Source organism: Oncorhynchus nerka, linkage group LG25 (genome assembly GCF_034236695.1).
Source record: "Oncorhynchus nerka isolate Pitt River linkage group LG25, Oner_Uvic_2.0, whole genome shotgun sequence".
Lineage (NCBI taxonomy): Eukaryota > Metazoa > Chordata > Actinopteri > Salmoniformes > Salmonidae > Oncorhynchus > Oncorhynchus nerka.
Window position 1 is genome coordinate 47,210,659 of NC_088420.1, and position 17,655 is coordinate 47,228,313.

The following is a 17,655-nucleotide window of genomic DNA, read 5'->3' on the forward strand; positions in this document are numbered from 1 at the left end:
AAGACCCTTCTCCCCCGATTGCTCAGTTTGGCCGGGCGGCCAGCCCTAGGAAGAGTCTTGGTCGTTCCAAACTTCTTACATTTAAGAATGGAGGCCACTGTGTTCTTGGGGACCTTGAATGCTGCAGAAATTTTTGGTACCCTTCCCCAGATCTGTGTCTCGACACAATCCTGTCTCTGAGCTCTATGGACAATTTCTTTTGACCTCATGGCTTGGTTTTTGCTCTGACATGCACTGTCAACTGTGGGACCTTATATAGACAGGTGTGTGTCTTTGCAAATCATGTCCAATCAATTGAATTTACCACAGGTGGACTCCAATCAAGTTGGAGAAACATCAAGGATAATCAATGGAAACAGGATGTAAATAATGTATTTCTGTTTATTTTTAATTTTTAATACATTTACACACATTTCTTAAGACCTGGTTTTGCTTAGTCATTATGGGGTATTGTGTTTAGATTGATGAGGAAAATGTGGAAAAAGTGAAGGGGTCTGAATACTTTCTGAATGCAATGTATGCATTGTGATTCAGGCATCCATGGCTGCTTCGCAGAGACTGTGGGTTTGAAGGATTGGCATTGGGTTTTGGTATTTTATTTTGGTGCCAGAGCTGGTGAGGTTTCAAACAATATATAATGTATCTGTCCTTTCTGCCACCACTTCAATGTACAATGGAAAAAAGGCACACTTGTCTTCCAAATGGATTAAAGTTGTAGTTGAACCATAATGCCTCTGATGTGAGCGCCTTGTGCTGGAGTGAAGAGCTCACTTGACAAATGGGCTAGAGAAAATAAACTTGTATATCAGAGCCATGAACCAAAGAGAGATCTTACTCTGTCAGCGGTGAGCTGCCTGGAGGTCCAGAGAAACCCATCCGGCCTGGGTTCAAATACTATTAGAAATCTATCACATACTTTCAGCATTTGCCAGATGGGCGGGGTTGGCACTTTTGTGACTATTCTATTGGTTCGATTGCACCAGGCAAGCTCTATCAATCCCATGTCATGTACTGTATATGAAATGATTTTTTGAAACCAGGTCTGAAACCCAATGATCTGCTCACTGACATGTCAGGCATTTTCATTTCATAGAAATATCTCCGGATGATCATCTTTGCCTCTCAGCTTCCGTATAGGCCAGGTTGGTTGTATTAATTTCTCCCCAGATCTATCATAAGGAGGGCTATTTGTCCTCGCCCTGTCAGAGGTAGTTTATTTAGCTATTTGTTGTGGGTTGCAATCTCCATACCTTTCCCCTTTTCAACAACCTCATCTGCTTTCTGGCATAGCCATATTGAGAAGCAGGGCAAGATGGTTGCTATTTGCGGCTATGTAGGACAATGCCGGGTAAAAGTTCTAGGTTTAAGAGCTACAAAAATGCAGAGGTTTCCCCCAAAAAATGATCCATAGATAAATTATTCACCTTGATTCATCTGCCGCCTTGGCGCATTTCTTTGAATTCCTTGTTTATCTCAGTCTGTTATTGTGTGTTGTGCAGTGTGTGCCTATTTTCTCCCTCTCCTCGCTCCACGTCTAATTGCGTGTGCTAATTGTGCCTGCCGTGGGGACTCATTACAACCTGTCGTTCTCAGTATGTTATCACACGTCCCATCCATCAGGCTTTTTAATTATGCGGTGGCATTCTGTGTTATCATGCACCTCCTCTCCAAGGAGGCTCATTACATAGCCATCATCTCCCCGCCTGCTCCACCTGCCTCCCCCGGTCTCCCACCTACTTCCCAGACACACTGGGTTCAAGGTCTTGTGTCAGTGCCAGAGCCACCTCACAGCTAGGTAACAAAGACGCGGACATTGTGTGCTCCGGTAGGGTGCTAATTGCACATCTTTCAACCCTCACACCTCACACAGCTTAGGCCTGATGTATGGCCGTCAGGGTCAAACACTCAGGCGCAACCCCAGACACCAGCCATGGGGGGGGGGACAGTACAGTACACAGGCCAGGGTTGCCCCGTGGTGGGGTAGCTACTGTACATGCACAGCATGGTCTCTCCATGAGTGTCCATGGCCCCTCAACACTTATTATGCATGGCCTTAACACTGCTCTCTAGTTTGCTCTCTCTAGTCCCTCCTGCTTTGTAAATCCCTTCCACAAACATATTTGTTCATCCTTCCTCCCTTGCCTCTCTCTCTTGACACAGTGTGGCGTGTCTGTGTGTGAGATACCCAGCACTCAACGGTCGGTAAACACAGGGCTAGCTGTGATTGACACGTCTTTGGTCCCTGGCTCCCCACGCTCCTTTATGCCAACGTGGCATCCCCCTTCTCTCTCTCTCTTTGTTGCTTTATTTGTTTTTGGTCAAGGGTGTGGTACATGCGCCTCTGCAGTCCCTGAGTCCACACAGTACGAGCCTTGGTGAGCACTCCTCTCTCTTTGCTTATTCTGAGACTTGACGTCGGTGAAGGCCACAATACCACTCTCAAAGAAGGTTTACGCAAGTTTCAAGCTACAGTACTTATATACAGAAATGTATCACACTCCGAGGGGGGATCACACATCTTTACATGTACATCAGCCTTCTCTGTGATGAGTTGTGTCCCTGTCAAGCATGAGCAGGTTTCAAGGTGATTTGATTTCTGTCTAAGGCTCCTATCTTTGGGGCATGATAAATGACCACTGCTAAGTTTGAAAGAAATCCAGGCATTTCTTTCAGTCCTTGCAATTCTACTGAATGTGATGGTACAGTGAAGACATACTGTGTCATATTGATTGAATTGACTGACACGCCAGTCCCAAGCGCTGTGGTGGCATTGCCCTTGATCAGGTAATCCATAAGCATGAGGATCATTGCACATTCATCTTCTAACCCCTCTGTTTTCCATCTGCCCACAGCCGTGCGATCAAAACCAACCAGGATCTGCTACCAGAGACTCCGTGGATCAACATCTTCTACGATGACTTCTGGGGCACCCTGCTCACCCACAGCGGCAGCCACAAGTCCTACCGGCCCCTGTGTACCCTCTCCTTCCGCCTCAACCATGCCCTTGGTGGCCTGGAGCCCTGGGGCTACCACCTGGTCAACGTGGGCCTCCATGGGGCCGTCACGGCCCTCTTCACCTGGCTGGCCCGCTTGCTGCTAGGAGAGGGCCTGTGGAGCCTCCTGGCTGGGTTATTGTTCGCCTCGCATCCCATCCACACAGAGGCGGTGGCGGGCGTGGTAGGCCGTGCCGACGTGGGCGCCGCCCTCTTCTTCCTGCTGTCTCTGCTGTGCTACGTGCGTCACTGCGACCTGCGAGGGGGCCCTGCGGGGCCCTGCAGGCTGGGGGCCTGGCTCCTGGGCAGCCTGGGTTGTGCTGCCTGCAGCATGCTGTGGAAAGAGCAGGGGGTGACTGTATTGGCCGTGTCGGCACTCTATGACGTCTGTGTGTTCCACCGGCTCAAGTTGCGTCAGGTCATCATGCTCTTCTACAAGGTAAACAGTGTGTTTTTTTCCCATGTATCTGATTTCCTCCTCTCTCTCTCTCCCTTTGGCAAAACCCCGGCAAACTGCAAAGTGGAAAGCCCATCTATTCACATGGGTGTTGTTGTGTGGAAGTATGCCTGTGTTATGTTTGCTTTTCATTAGGATGTAATTTGCGAAACATTTTGTCATGTATGTGCAGCTGTGTGATCCGGAAAGAGCTGTTGTTTTGTCCTTTGAATGCAAGAAAATATACACGTGGGGAAGAAAAGCAAAGGGAAAGTAGTTTCTTCTGTTTATTCATAGTCATGGAGCTTATATACTGTTTGTGTATTTGGATACAAATCACAACGATACACATCCGTAAGTGACTGTCAGAGCAGTGACGTGAGTTAGGGAATCGTATTATTATGGAAATGGGGTCATGGGAAGCTGATAAGGACTTTTGTCAGTTGAATTTGAATTCCCATGGTGCCTTGCTGTCTGTCGTCTTGTGTACAAATCCTACATTATCCTTGAACAGTGTCATTATCATTATCCATCGTTAACTCCCCTTGTGACACCATTTGTTACCAAACACCAATTAGATCTCACTTTAGTAATAAGTAAACAATTAAAACGATCACAGTTTCAGGATTTGTTCATTCTGTCACTATAATGTAGTGCATGTTATTGAGATGACTGATACTTTAATGTGACATAATGATGATGAGGTGGTATGTTTACATGCAAGGCGTTATCATTGGAATTAATCTTCATCACGTGTTTTTAGCGTGTGTTTGTGTAACACTTAGGGCTTGTCAAACGATTAAATCATTTTATTGAGTTAATCACATGGTTTTCTGTGCGATTAATTTGATTAATTGAAACAAATATATTGTTTAAATTTTACCATAGTTAAAGATGTTTCCTTTTAAAAGAACATCACATTGGGTTGTAGGTATAATATATTTTGGTTATAGGAGTAAACACTACATAAATAACAGATCAGACAGGTCGGAGATCATATAAAATATCATACAGCTATTAGATTTAGCCCAGGCTACTTATCCATGTTCTTCAACTTGATCCCAAGCTGCTACTACTAGAATTGGGATCATTTGCTTAAATCTTTTAACCTGTGAACTACAACAAAAACAGTAGCTAAATTGAATGGTGGAACAAACTCCCTCACGACGCCAGGACAGCGGAGTCAATCACCACCTTCCGGAGACACCTGAAACCCCACCTCTTTCAGGAATACCTAGGATAGGATAAAGTAATCCTTCTCACCCCCCTTAAAATATTTAGATGCACTATTGTAAAGTGGCTGTTCCACTGGATGTCTTAAGGTGAACGCACCAATTTGTAAGTCGCTCTGGATAAGAGCGTCTGCTAAATGACTTAAATGTAATGTAAATGTAAATGAATGGATGTCCTGTTCCGATTTTAAAATCATTGTGGGAAATTATTTTAAACAAGAGGCATTCATCCATGGCATTGTAAACATTCTCGTTTGGTTAGCTAGCTAGCTAACATTAGCATTTGCTAGCGACTTCTGTGCAAAACTGTGCATAACTAGACGGCTAGCTTTATTGTTGCTCAAAGCTGCGTGCATGGTGGATGTTTAAGCACCACAGACCGCTCAACAGGAGCTGCTACAGATGTAAGATCTGAAGCATGAAACGCACAGAGAATCTCACTGCCGACAGATACTTATCACAGTGGTAGGTCGTTCTACCTGCTTACTGCATGCCGACCCGGTAGTGACGGACATGCCGTTTCAACTTGTAAATTCGTAATGCTTATCAGTGGCCAACAACTTGACTTTGAGCCAATCAGAGAGCACGAACCAACACTTGGGGGAGCCAATAGGGGTGCCAACAAAAAGGGAAAAAAGAGGGCATTTTCTCTGTACATTAAATGTCATGAGCCAGTCACACTTCATATGCAATGTAGGCTTTGGGATGGTAGCTAGCTAAGTGCACAGACGCATTGCACACCACATTAAATACTTCCTCCAAGCTAGCTAACCACTCTCGCTAGTATTGACATTATAATTCAATCACAATGGATTCGTTTCCATGAAACGGCTGCCTGCGTTAGCTGCCGAGTTAGTGCAGTGTAGCTAGCTATGTTGTGATATCTAGCGAATACGGGAATGTTAACTAGCTAGCTAAACATTTTGCTATGGGTTGGCACTGGCAATATGGGATCATGGAGAGTGAATTAAATTGTTTCTTCATCATCTTGCTAGGTAGTTATCTACGTGTGGTCATCTGGCTAGTATCAACAAGGGCATTCTACAAAATGCAACATTGGAATATAGACCATAAGCAACACACATGGAAATGCATTGCAAAACAACGTTACTGCCACCTTCTGGTGTGGAGTATTTTAACTAGGCCAAGTGGCTGACGACTTCAAGGTCAAATCAAACTTTATTTGTCACATGCGCCGAATACAATACACAAAAGGGGCGGCAGGGCAGCCTAGTGGTTAGAGCGTTGGACTAGTAACCGGAAGGTTGCGAGTTCAAACCCCCGAGCTGGCAAGGTACAAATCTGTCGTTCTGCCCCTGAACAGGCAGTTAACCCACTGTTCCCAGGCCGTCATTGAAAATAAGAATGTGTTCTTAACTGACTTGCCTGGTTAAATAAAGGTAAAATAAAAAAGAGATTGGCTGCTGACACTGTTCAGAAGAAACATTTGACAATCATACCAGTGTGTCTGAGCTATTAATTTAAGCCAGTTTGCTACAGCAGGATAATAATCATCCTGCAGCAACAGGACATGTGATTATGTAGATTATAATTGTTGCGTATATAATTAAACTTCAGAAGCCTTTTTAACTAGGAGCCTTTATCTATAGTTGCTGAGACTGAGAGCACACAGCACAGCCGAGCACGTTTTGTGCTGCGCTTAATAGGGTCAGTGCGGATACGTTAACTTTTGGTTGAAGAAATGGAGATGAAATGTGTGAACTTTTTTTTAGGGCATTACAAATCTCAGACGTTAACTGTAAATAACACATTTGACAGCCCTAATAATATTACAGGGAGAGAAAAATACACCAAGTAAAGCCTTTATACCTACACAAATCAAAGATAAACAGGAATGAGAATCTAGCCTAGTCTTACAATTTCCTTGTTTCTTTCTTAGCACAAAGCCATCATCAAGTAGCCTTTTCCTCTACTGCGCCCTGTCACAAATGCTTACCGTCTGCTGTCGAATCAATGTGACTTCCACAAGTCTCTGCACATCAGGCCAAATTGAACAAGACATGTGCACAAATGTGACAAAAGGGATCCAAGAAGGGCCGATGGCACCACAGGATGCTGACTCATACAGACGATGTACGAAGCACATTTCTGGGAGGGGGAGAGTTGGTGGGGACGGGGGAGAGGGAATGACAGAGACAAAAAATAGAGAAAGAGAGAGAAAGTAAGAAAATCTATCCTTTCTATTTTAGTGCTCATCATAGTGTGAAAAAGTGAGCGAGGCCCCTTGCTGTCTTCGTCTCTACACGGGCCTCTCTCATGATTTAAGCCTTAACTGAGCCTTGGTGTCCTCTGGAGTATGGCCCATACATTGACTGAGGCAGACAGGCCTGCTAATAGCGTGTCAGGTGTGGCATTGCCGGGAGAACGCAGTCCTAGGAGGGCTACAGGAGAGGATACTTCATATCTGACAGCTTCTAAATATTTGATTAGAAACCCAACACGCAAACACACCTCCCCTGCCAATACAGGCCGATCTACTTGCACAATGCTGTCATGGATGGGCCAGAGCCTATGGATTATCTTATGCTTTGCCATGGTGTTGATGAATGGTCTGGGAAAACACCTGTGCGCCATATTCTATGCATATGACAAGTAGATCCCATTTTACTGTCAAATCAGTTGAATACATCAGAGGCTTGTAACGGATGTTTTGTCTGCAGTGCCATCTTTGAATTGGCCCTGATGGAGTCATGGGGTCTACCTGCACCTGCTCAACACTCAACATAATTTACTCTGAGGGGGGGAAAGGAAGGAAAAGTCTGTATTTAGATCAACATAGGACAGCAAACATTGTGACGCTGTGTTCTCTCCCTGTGCTGTTTCAGGTGAAATAAGGAATAAAGGATAGAATGCTTTAGAAATAAGTTGGGCTTATTTGGTGTTCATTTCTAGTGCAGTATCACAGACTCACTGCATATCTTTGAACCCCAGCACAGAGGAAACAAGCAGGGAAAGTTGACAGATCCCTCCCATCACTTGAGTGTCATTAAGGCTGGCAGGTCTCATGCGTTTACAGTATGGACGGTTACATTATGTCTTTTTCTTTGATAACGACGCCAGGTCATCTGTATGAATGTTGAAACCTGATTTCAGATGTCTACTTTGTTGGTATGAATGGGACAGGCCGCTGTCATTAGGCCAATGTCCGCCTTACGAACCTATCAGCCTGTGTATATGTAAAGATGTGGAATGGACACAACATAAATAAATATACTTCTTCACAGTCTGGCCCAGAGCTATATCAGGTGATGACAGTTGAGCCGTTAAGCTTTGTGACGAAGAACTTCCCATCGTTAAGTGTGAGAACAGGCCGTTGTGGGGTACTGGGTGGGGTGAATATATTGTATATGACACCCATAATTTTTTTGTTAACTAGTAAATAGTAGTCTACAGCGAAGTGTGTTTAAATAATTTCTAACTTGTTAACAATTTCTGCAAGCTAGTTTTTGCCTCCATGTGGGGTTTAGCTTGCTTGAGACTGCTAACTAAGGAGTGTTAATTCACCTGTTTCCATACATGTTTCATTTTAAAACATTTTTCTTACAAAGGAGTTGTTTAATCTAACTGCCTAACTATTTATCTGTACATCGAATTGTATTGATTTTTTTATTTAAAAAAAATTCTAATCTTTATATAGCAACAGCTCATGGTCCTCCATGATAGCAACAGCTCATGGTCCTCCTGGAATCAGAAGTGTTTTTGACTCAATGGAGGAACGTAGTCAGAGAAATGCTGATGAACGTCTTGCTCGAGCTGTGTATGCAATTGGTTCACCTCAGATGCCCACAGGCAATGTGTATTGGGAGAGATTTCTGAATGTTCTTCGCCCAGCATACACCCCTCCAACCAGAAATTCTTTATCTACTCATTTGCTGGATGTAGAGTTCAACAGAGTTCACGTGAAGGTCAAGCAAATCACAGAGAAAGCAGACTGTATTGCAATCATCTCTGATGGGTGGTCGAATGTTCGTGGGCAGGGAATAATTAACTACAACATCTCCAGCCCCCACCAGTATTCTACAAGAGCACAGACACAAGGGACAACAGACACACCGGTCTCTACATTAAAGATGAGCTGAAGGCAGTCATCAATCACCTTGGACCACAGAAGTTATTTGCACTGGTGACAGACAATGCTGCGAACATGAAGGCTGCTTGGTCTAAAGTGGAGTCCTACCCTCAAATCACACCCATTGGCTGTGCTGCTCATGCATTGAATCTGCTCCTCAAGGACATCATGGCACTGAAAACAATGGATACACTCTACAAGAGAGCCAAGGAAATGGTTAGCTATGTGAAGGGTCATCACGTTATAGCAGCAATCTACCTCACCAAGCAAAGTGAGAGAAGAATAAGAGCACCACATTGAAGCTGCCCAGCAACACCCATTGGGGTGGCGTTGTCATCATGTTTGACAGTCTCCTGGAGGGGAAGGTGTGTCTCCAAGAAATTACCATATCACAGTCTGCAGTTATGGACAGTCCCATCAAGAGGATCCTCCTGGATGACTTTGGAAGAGAGTGGTAAGCAGCCTGAAACCTATAGCAGTAACCATTGCACGGATTGAGGGAGACAATGCCATCCTGTCTGATGTTCAGACTCTGCTTGCAGATGTAAGAGAAGAAATCCATACTGCCCTGCCCACTTCACTGTTGCTCCAAGCAGAGGAAACTGCAGTTCTGAAATACATCAAAAAGCGTGAAGACTTCTGCCTGAAGCCCATACACACCGCAGCGTACATGTTGGACCCCAAGTATGTTGGCAAGAGCATCCTGTCTGGTGCAGAGATCAACAAGGCCTATGGTGTCATCACTATAGTGTCTCGCCACCTCGGCCTGTATGGGGGCAAGGTTCTTGGCAGTCTGGCAAAGTACACTTCCAAACAACTGCTTTGGAATGGAGATGCAATATGGCAGTCATGCCAACATATCTCATCAGCCACCTGGTGGAAGGGATTTTGTGGATCTGAGGCTCTTACCCCTGTTGCCTCCATCCTCCAAATCCCGCCAACATCAGCCGTCTGAGAGCACAACTGGTCCTTGTTTGGGAACACACACACCAAAGCATGCAACAGGCTGACCAATACAAGGGTTGAAGAATTGGTGGCCACCTGGGCAAATGTGAGACTTTTTGAACCTGATAATGAGCCATCCTCAACCAGGTTGGAAAGTGACAGTGAAGATGAGGCCTCAAGAGGTGGACATTGAGGAGGTCCAAGGAGAAGACATGGAAGCCTGAGAGGAAGACAATCAAAGCTTTAGTTTCGAGACTATCATTTTACAGATGTATGTTGAAAACGTTTTTTGGAAGATTCGATGGATCATTGGGGATCATTCAATATTCCCTTTCAGTGAAATCATCCCATGTGAAGAGTCAACTCATTTAATTAAAGTTCAATTCATAACTAAATAGTTTTTATTTATTTCTATTGGAAGGATTTAATCATTTGCAATTATGTCTACTTATGGTTGTCACGCCCTGGTCTTAGTATTCTGTGTTTTCTTTATTATTTTGGTTAGGCCAGGGTGTGACAGGGGTGATTTATTGTGTTTTGTCTTGTCTAGGGTTTTATTAGATTTATGGGGTTGTGTTCAGTGTAGTTGTCTTGGTAAGTCTATGGTTGCCTAGAGTGGTTCTCAATCAGAGGCAGGTGTTTATCGTTGTCTCTGTTTGGGAGCCATATTTAGGCAGCCATATTCTTTGGGTATTTTGTGGGTGGTTGTCTCCTGTGTCAGTGTTTGTGCCACACGGGACTGTTTTCAGGTTTTCACGGTTCTTGTTTTGTATTCTGTTCATGTATAGTTTCTCTGATTAAAGAACCATGAACTTTAACCACGCTGCATATTGGTCCTCCGATCCTTCTCGCCTCTCCTCTTCGGAAGAAGAGGAGGAAATCCCTTACAATGATAAGGTAAAAGGTTTCTGTCTCCATATGAAATGGTAAATATATCCAATTCAAAACACATCTACATTTAAATGGTATTAATATTAATTCCCATATATTCCCGTTAATTCCCATATATCCCCCTGGATTCCCACGGAACGTTTCCACCTCTGAATATTCCCCAAAACGTGCAACCCTAGATGCAACGTTTAGGAAGTGTGAGAACAGGCCGTTGTGGAGGGATACAACGTGTAGGAAGTGTGAGAACAGGCCGTTGTGGAGGGATACAACGTTTAGGAAGTGAGGCTTGGAGATTGGAGAGAAATAAGACATTATTTAAGGTGTTAAAGCTCAGTCTGCCACTGTGTTTCACTGTTTAACATCTAACTATTACGGTGTCCATATTAAGACAGCCTCTGCCTCAAACAGATGAGACTGACACCAACTCCTTTTGAGGCTGAGGCTGTCATAATATGGACACTGTAAATCACTCATTCTCTCTCACCTCATCTCTAGATAACATGTTAACATGGTATTTTACATTTTCCTGTATACTCTCAGCTGAAGTAGGTTGACATTTCGAGAACGTTATCGGATCATGAAATGGGTTCCTTATCTGATTGTGGCTTTCAGTCAATTACATTAACGTTTTATATCCACTGTAAATCTCCCATTGTTTCATTATGTGTTCTGTGTGCGGTTTCAGTTTTAAACAACCAATTGACCGACCGACATCTGTTCAATTATTTTAATTCCATTTCGTTCGTTTTTTTTTTCTGTGAGCGCAATGCCCAGTTTCTCTAGAGATAAATCAGATCAAGCCCGAACTGTGCGATGTACAGTGGTTCTTTCTTTAAAAGTTTTGAGCTTATGCCTCGACCGTTTGTGACTCGTATCCGCCAGGCTAGATCATAGCTTTCACCCGGATTCACCTTCCATGTAGGATGATATATATCAAATTATTTAGATGAATTAGGATGTATGTTTTTGCGCCATATTCCAAATGCTTGTATTGCAAGAATCAGTCAAAAAATACAGAAACGTTTTTCTGAGTATTTATGTCCACTTGTTCTCATGTTGTCTTTTTGGTCTCATCTCTTTCGCTCCTTCTGTGCCGTGTGCACCTTCCCATTGTCACACACACACCAAGCCCCCCCCCCCCCCCATCACTCACAATAACAAAGATGAGAGATCACTTCTTCCTCTCTGACAAGCGGTTTCAACTCGCTATTTGCATTTGAGGTTTGGTCCATCAGAACCGGTCATGTTGACACTGAAATACATTGAGGCATTATTTTACTGTAATAAAGGAGAAGTTCATCTTTTTAATGATACCCTTTTTATGTCTCAACTCCTCAAATTGTACACAGAGCAGACACCACTAAAACGGGAGGATCAATGAACATTGATTCTGGAAAATGAATGCTCAGTTTGTCACGCACGACATTGCGGTACCTCTAGCAGCATTTTAGCCAAAGACTGTTATACTAGTTGTCTAGTCTGAGTTCTATAAATGTGCAATAAGCATAAAACACAATTGTGTAAGGAATTGGCAACTCGTTTTCTCATTCTGAGAAATAAGGTAGGCCACTCAATTTCAACATCTGAACAAAGTGGACAAGCTGACATGCTGCTCAAACAGTTGGAGACGGACATAAGGGTGTGTTCATAACCATTCAACTGTTCTACCTTGAAAGCTAGCAACTTTAAAATAAAATATCAATATTAGTTGGCTACTCACTAGCACATGGGCTTGCGTTTGAGAGATTGTTCATGAGACCTGTGTTCATTTTCTATAACGCCTGCTACAAGAAGTTCGTCATTATCCTGTTAGTCCTATAGGGGCATTATTTCATTTTTGGATAAAAAGACGTGCCCGTTTTAAGCGCAATATTTTGTCACGAAAAGATGCTCGACTATGCTTGGAATTGATAGTTTTGGAAAGAAGACACTCTTACGTTTCCAGAACTGCAAAGATGTTCACTGTGAGTGCCTTATAACAAAAGCTTCAGGCAAAACCAAGATGTTTGAGCGACCAGGAAATGAACAGGATTTCTGAAGCTACGTTTTCCATGATCGCCTTATATGGCTGTGAATGCGACAGGAATGAACGGACACTTTCTATCGTTTCCCCAAGGTGTCTGCAGCATTGTGACGTATTTGTAGGCATATCATTGGAAGATTGACCATAAGAGACTACAATTGCCAAGTGTCCCGCACGGTGTCTGCGTGGAAATTGGTGCGCAAAAGTCAGCTACCAGTATTTTTCCATCCGAATCAGAGAACAAAGAAGGCTTCTAGGACTGCCATTTCAATGAAGAGATATATGACAAAACACCTTGAGGATTGATTCAAACAACGTTTTCCATGTTTCAGTCGATATTATGGAGTTAATTCGGAAAGAAGTTCGACGTGTAGGTGACTGAATTTTCGGTTAGTTTCGGTAGCCAAATGCATAGTAACAAAACGGAACGATGTGTCCTACACAAGAATCTTTCAGGAAAAACTGGACATCTGCTATGTAACTGAGAGTCTCCTCATTGAAACATCTGAAGTTCTTCAAAGGTAAATTATTTTATTTGATTCCTTTGCTGGTTTTTGTGAATATGTTGCATGCTAAATGCTAACGCTAAATGCTAAGCTAGCTATCACCACTCTTACACAAATTATTGATTTTCTCTGGTTCTAAAGCATATTTTGAAAATCTGAGATGACAGGATTGTTAAGAAAAGGATAAGCTTGAGAGCAGGCATATTTATTTAATTTCATTTGCGATTTTTAGAAATCGCTAACGTTGCGTTATGGTAATGAGCTTTGAGGCTGTAGTAATGATACCGCATGCGGGATGGGGCGGACTATGAGGTTAAAAGTGAATGTGCATTATGCATGGTTCTGGTTAAACTTGTAACAAAAAGGGAATTTTCATGGATAGACTTGAAAGCCAGAACAGTGATTTTTGCAACAAAGCAGGTTAAACTATTTTGTTAAAATAATACAATTATGGTTGTGGAAGGCTTATATTTAGCCTAGGTATAACTTCACAAGCCCTGAATTCATTAGATCATTGCTGACTGTTTGAAATGCAGTGTATATAACCGAGTGGCACAGCGGTCTAAGGCACTGCATCTCGGTGCTAGAGGTGTCACTACAGACACCCTAGTTCAAATCCAGGCTGTATCACAAGCGGCTGTGATTGGGAGTCCCATAGGGCGGCGCGTGATTGGGAGTCCCATAGGGCGGCGCGTGATTGGGAGTCCCATAGGGCGGCGCGTGATTGGGAGTCCCATAGGGCGCCGTGTGATTGGGATTCCCATAGGGCGGTGCACAATTGACCCATCATCGTCTGGGTTTGGCTGGTGTAGGCTATCGTTGGAAATAAGAATTTGTTCTTAACTGACTTGTCTAGTTAAATGTAAAAAATAAAAAGAACATTTAAATGTACAACAAAGCTTATTTCATCTAGATATACACTATATTGTGAATCGACCATACATTTTTTTTTTCAAATCTAGATATTATTTTTAGGCCATATTGCCCAGCCCTACTTTCATGTCTACTGTGGTATCTATGGCATGGATATTTTGGAATGTGATCTCTGTGCATAACTTTTTTGCTGAGTAGCTAAGCCAAAGGTTTAAATAAGATTTATACTAACTGCTAAAAAAATATCCCTTGATTTCAGTGTGTATTTATTGTGCCACTAATAGAGGATGACCAGGCTATAACCGGCGTCCATTTGTTACAACATGGAATGCCACATGGGAATAATCTCAGCCACTCGAGGCCAGCATTGGGTGCGTGTGCGAGTGCATGTGTGTGTGTCTCCAGTCATTTCCTCTGAGTCAATGGAACCTGGACAAAACTAGAACCTGGACCTTTTCCAGCCATTGCCTGCCAGCCAAACTCAAATGCCTGCAGCAGAGGTGCTATTGGCACACTATGTACTGTATAGTGCGGATTCTACACATTCAGCGTTGACATTCAGTCCCCGCTCTCCATCAGCTCTGTATACTCTGAAAAGCCGGACTGACCAGTCAGCAGGTTTCATTTGTTGCCATTTCTGTCTTGCTAAATCATTGTCCACTCTAGTCTATGCCAGTGGCTGGCCACTGGTCAACTTTTCTAGTTGTGGTTTCTTCTTGACAGATTCATAGTGCAGCATTTTCTGTCTATAAAACCAGCCAACGAAACTGCCAACACATTGCTATTACTAGTGGGTGATGAGGAGAGAGAGACATAGAGAAATAAATAAATATTTTTTAAGAAATACGAGAAGTGACTTTTAAAGAGAATGTGCATGACTAATGTGAATGGCTCGCTCTTTCTGTGTAGCCCAGTTTTAGCTGGCCCACCCTCCAAGAACACAAACCACTGGTGTACACCGTAATCAGCCACGTGAAAATCCCTACATATTTCACCACGTTTTATTGGAGTGCTGTTGTTGTTGCACCCCTTCCATTCCACATGTATGAGTCTTGGCACCTCCGAAAACACTGCTTTATTCCAGCCTAATTTGTTGGAGCTGCTATTCACATGCTAATGTGCGTTTGTCTCTGCCAGCATTAAGTGGCTGCTGTCCATGTCTTTTTACACCTCGAACGGCTTGCCGCTGATTGGTCAGTTATGAAGCCCTGTCACACAGATGCAGGGGAGAAAAAACGCATGTTATTGAACTGAAGACCGAGAGGTCCATCACTCCTAATTTAGCATGTGCTATTTCCTGGGAAATGACATGATTTTTTCCCAGACCATTTTTGTATGCAAGCTACTGTTAGCACTGAGAATACATGAATATAATTTGTTTTTTCTATGCCTTTCTTCGAAAGGACAGAATATTATTTTACCCTCTTTTCAGTGAGGTCACATCAAATGTTTCGCTGCTATCAACCTGAAACGGCCACCATTTGGATTTGTGTTTAGGCATGCTAAAAGAAAGTTCCTTAATATTTAAAATGTCATTGGTTTCAATGATTGTTAGACACATTGCAGGCATGTGGATTTTAGATACTGTAGATATGCTGAAGCAGCAGTTTGAGTGCAAGACTGATGATAAACGTAAATCATCATCATATGCTTAGTATTGTGTTCCATTTTCTTTATATATAATGTGCTTGTTGGAATGATAGATTTCATCTCGTCAGCATGAAATATCATCAGCATCAAATATGCTGGTGTTCAGTATTTCCCTTTCCTGACATAGCCAAGCAACAAAGAAGTGTGCGTGTGTGAGAGGCAATTGTATGTGTGTGTGAGGATGAGAGTAAGTGAATGAGCACATGTTGGGTTAACAGAGAGAGAGAGAGAGAGAGGCTGGAGGCTGGGTCTCTGAGCTCTTGGCAGCCTCTTCTTCCTAGTTCTCTGGGGAGAGTTTTATTGAGAAACCTGGTAGAGCTCTTGGATGCTCTTGGTTGCTGCTTACCCCCTTTATTTAAAAAAAATAAAAACACAGTGTTCCTCCAGCCAGTCACCCGTCACTACAATTAAACAGCTGTTTTTAATTACCAGACAGACTTAGACATTTTGTACATCTAGTACACTCTTGGAAAAAAGGGTTCTAAAAGGGTTTGGCTGTCCCCATAGGAGAACCCTTTTTGGTTCCATGTAGAACCATTTTTGGTTCCAGGTATAACCCTTTTGGGTTCCATATAGAACCCTCTGTAGAAAGGATTCTACATGTAACCCAAAAAGGTTATACCTGGAACCAAGAAAAATATTATTCAAAGGGTTCTCCTATGGGGACAGCCGAAGAATCCTAAAAGGTTCTAGATAGCACTTTTTTTTTCTAAGAGTCAATGTCTTTTGACAAACAAACAAACTATGATATATCCTGCCACAAACATTAGGACTGTCCTGTTTGCTCTAGCTAGCTATAGTTACACTGGTACATGTGTATTGGAGTCTGGCCTAATGTTTACACTAGGGATATCACATTCTGCACTATTTTCAACAGGTCAGGATTAGACTACTCCAATCCTAGACTACAGCCAAGACATGTAGTCAATAGGGATGGGAATCATTTTCTACACTGTCAGAGTGTGTTTATTCAAGCCCTCCTTTAAAACGTGGATATTCATCATGTAGTGTTGTAGCATTTATGGAAGAATAGCATGCTAGCCTGTATTGAGCATACTAAATATAACATGGCTGGCAACGCTCACATTTGTGGTGTAACTGATTTATCTTTATGTGGAAAAAAAATGTTTTATTAGCTATTGTTGTACGTGGAACTGGTTCATAGGCTCATTTCCGATAACAGATACTGAAGTAAGATACAATTAGTACACCTAGCTTGGCCAACGTTAGCATTGCTTTTCAATATGAGCTCAGAATGTTTCTTCATTAGCAATATGCAGTAAAACAGTATTTCCTGAGGACTTGGCGTATGCAACGTTTTTCCATCAAGCAAATTGCTTTGTTTGTTGGCTATTAAAGTAAATGTTTCGACAACTGTGTGACAAAGAGTTTTGTCTACTCGGGAGCTTTAAAAATTTGAAAAGAGAGAAGAGAACTAAATGTTTTTCCCCCGCGAATTTGGGTAAACATTTCATGATGACTGAAATAAAAATAGCTCCCTTTTGATGCGCAGTCTAGATTTTGTATAAAGGGAGTGAAGGCCCATAGTTCCTCTGTTTGTGACTGTGGACAGTTGTGCCCACATAATAGTACATTCTGCCATAACATCTCAAACAGGGGAGAAAACAGAGAAGCACTTGCATCACGTTTGCTTCAATTTGCATGCCGCCCCAACAGATCCACAGACGACGCAATCTCAATTGCACTCCACACTGCTCTCTCCCACCTAGAAAATAGGAATACTTACAGTATGTGAGGATGCTGTTAATTTACTACAGCTCAGCATTCAACACCATAGTGCCCTCCAAGTTCGGGACCCTGGGATTGAACACCTTCCTCAGCATCTGGATTCTCAAATTCCTGACGGGCCGACGCCAGGTGGTAAGAGTAGGCAGCAACACCGCCATGCTGACCCACAACACGGGGCCCCCCAGGGGCAGTGCTTAGCTCCCTCCTGTACTCCCTGTGCTCCCACGACTATGTGGCCTCACACAACTCCATTATCAAGTTTGCTGA

General features: G+C 43.0%; 1 protein-coding gene across 1 annotated transcript in view; it reads left to right on the top strand.

Annotated features, from left to right (window-relative positions):
* Positions 1-17,655, top strand: part of LOC115109586 (protein O-mannosyl-transferase TMTC2-like) — a 184,209-nt gene that overhangs the window by 77,087 nt on the left and 89,467 nt on the right. The window contains exon 2 of the mRNA XM_029634653.2: positions 2,853-3,432. Within this exon, the coding sequence (XP_029490513.1) occupies positions 2,853-3,432 (580 nt within the window). The remainder of the gene's footprint in view (positions 1-2,852; positions 3,433-17,655) is intronic.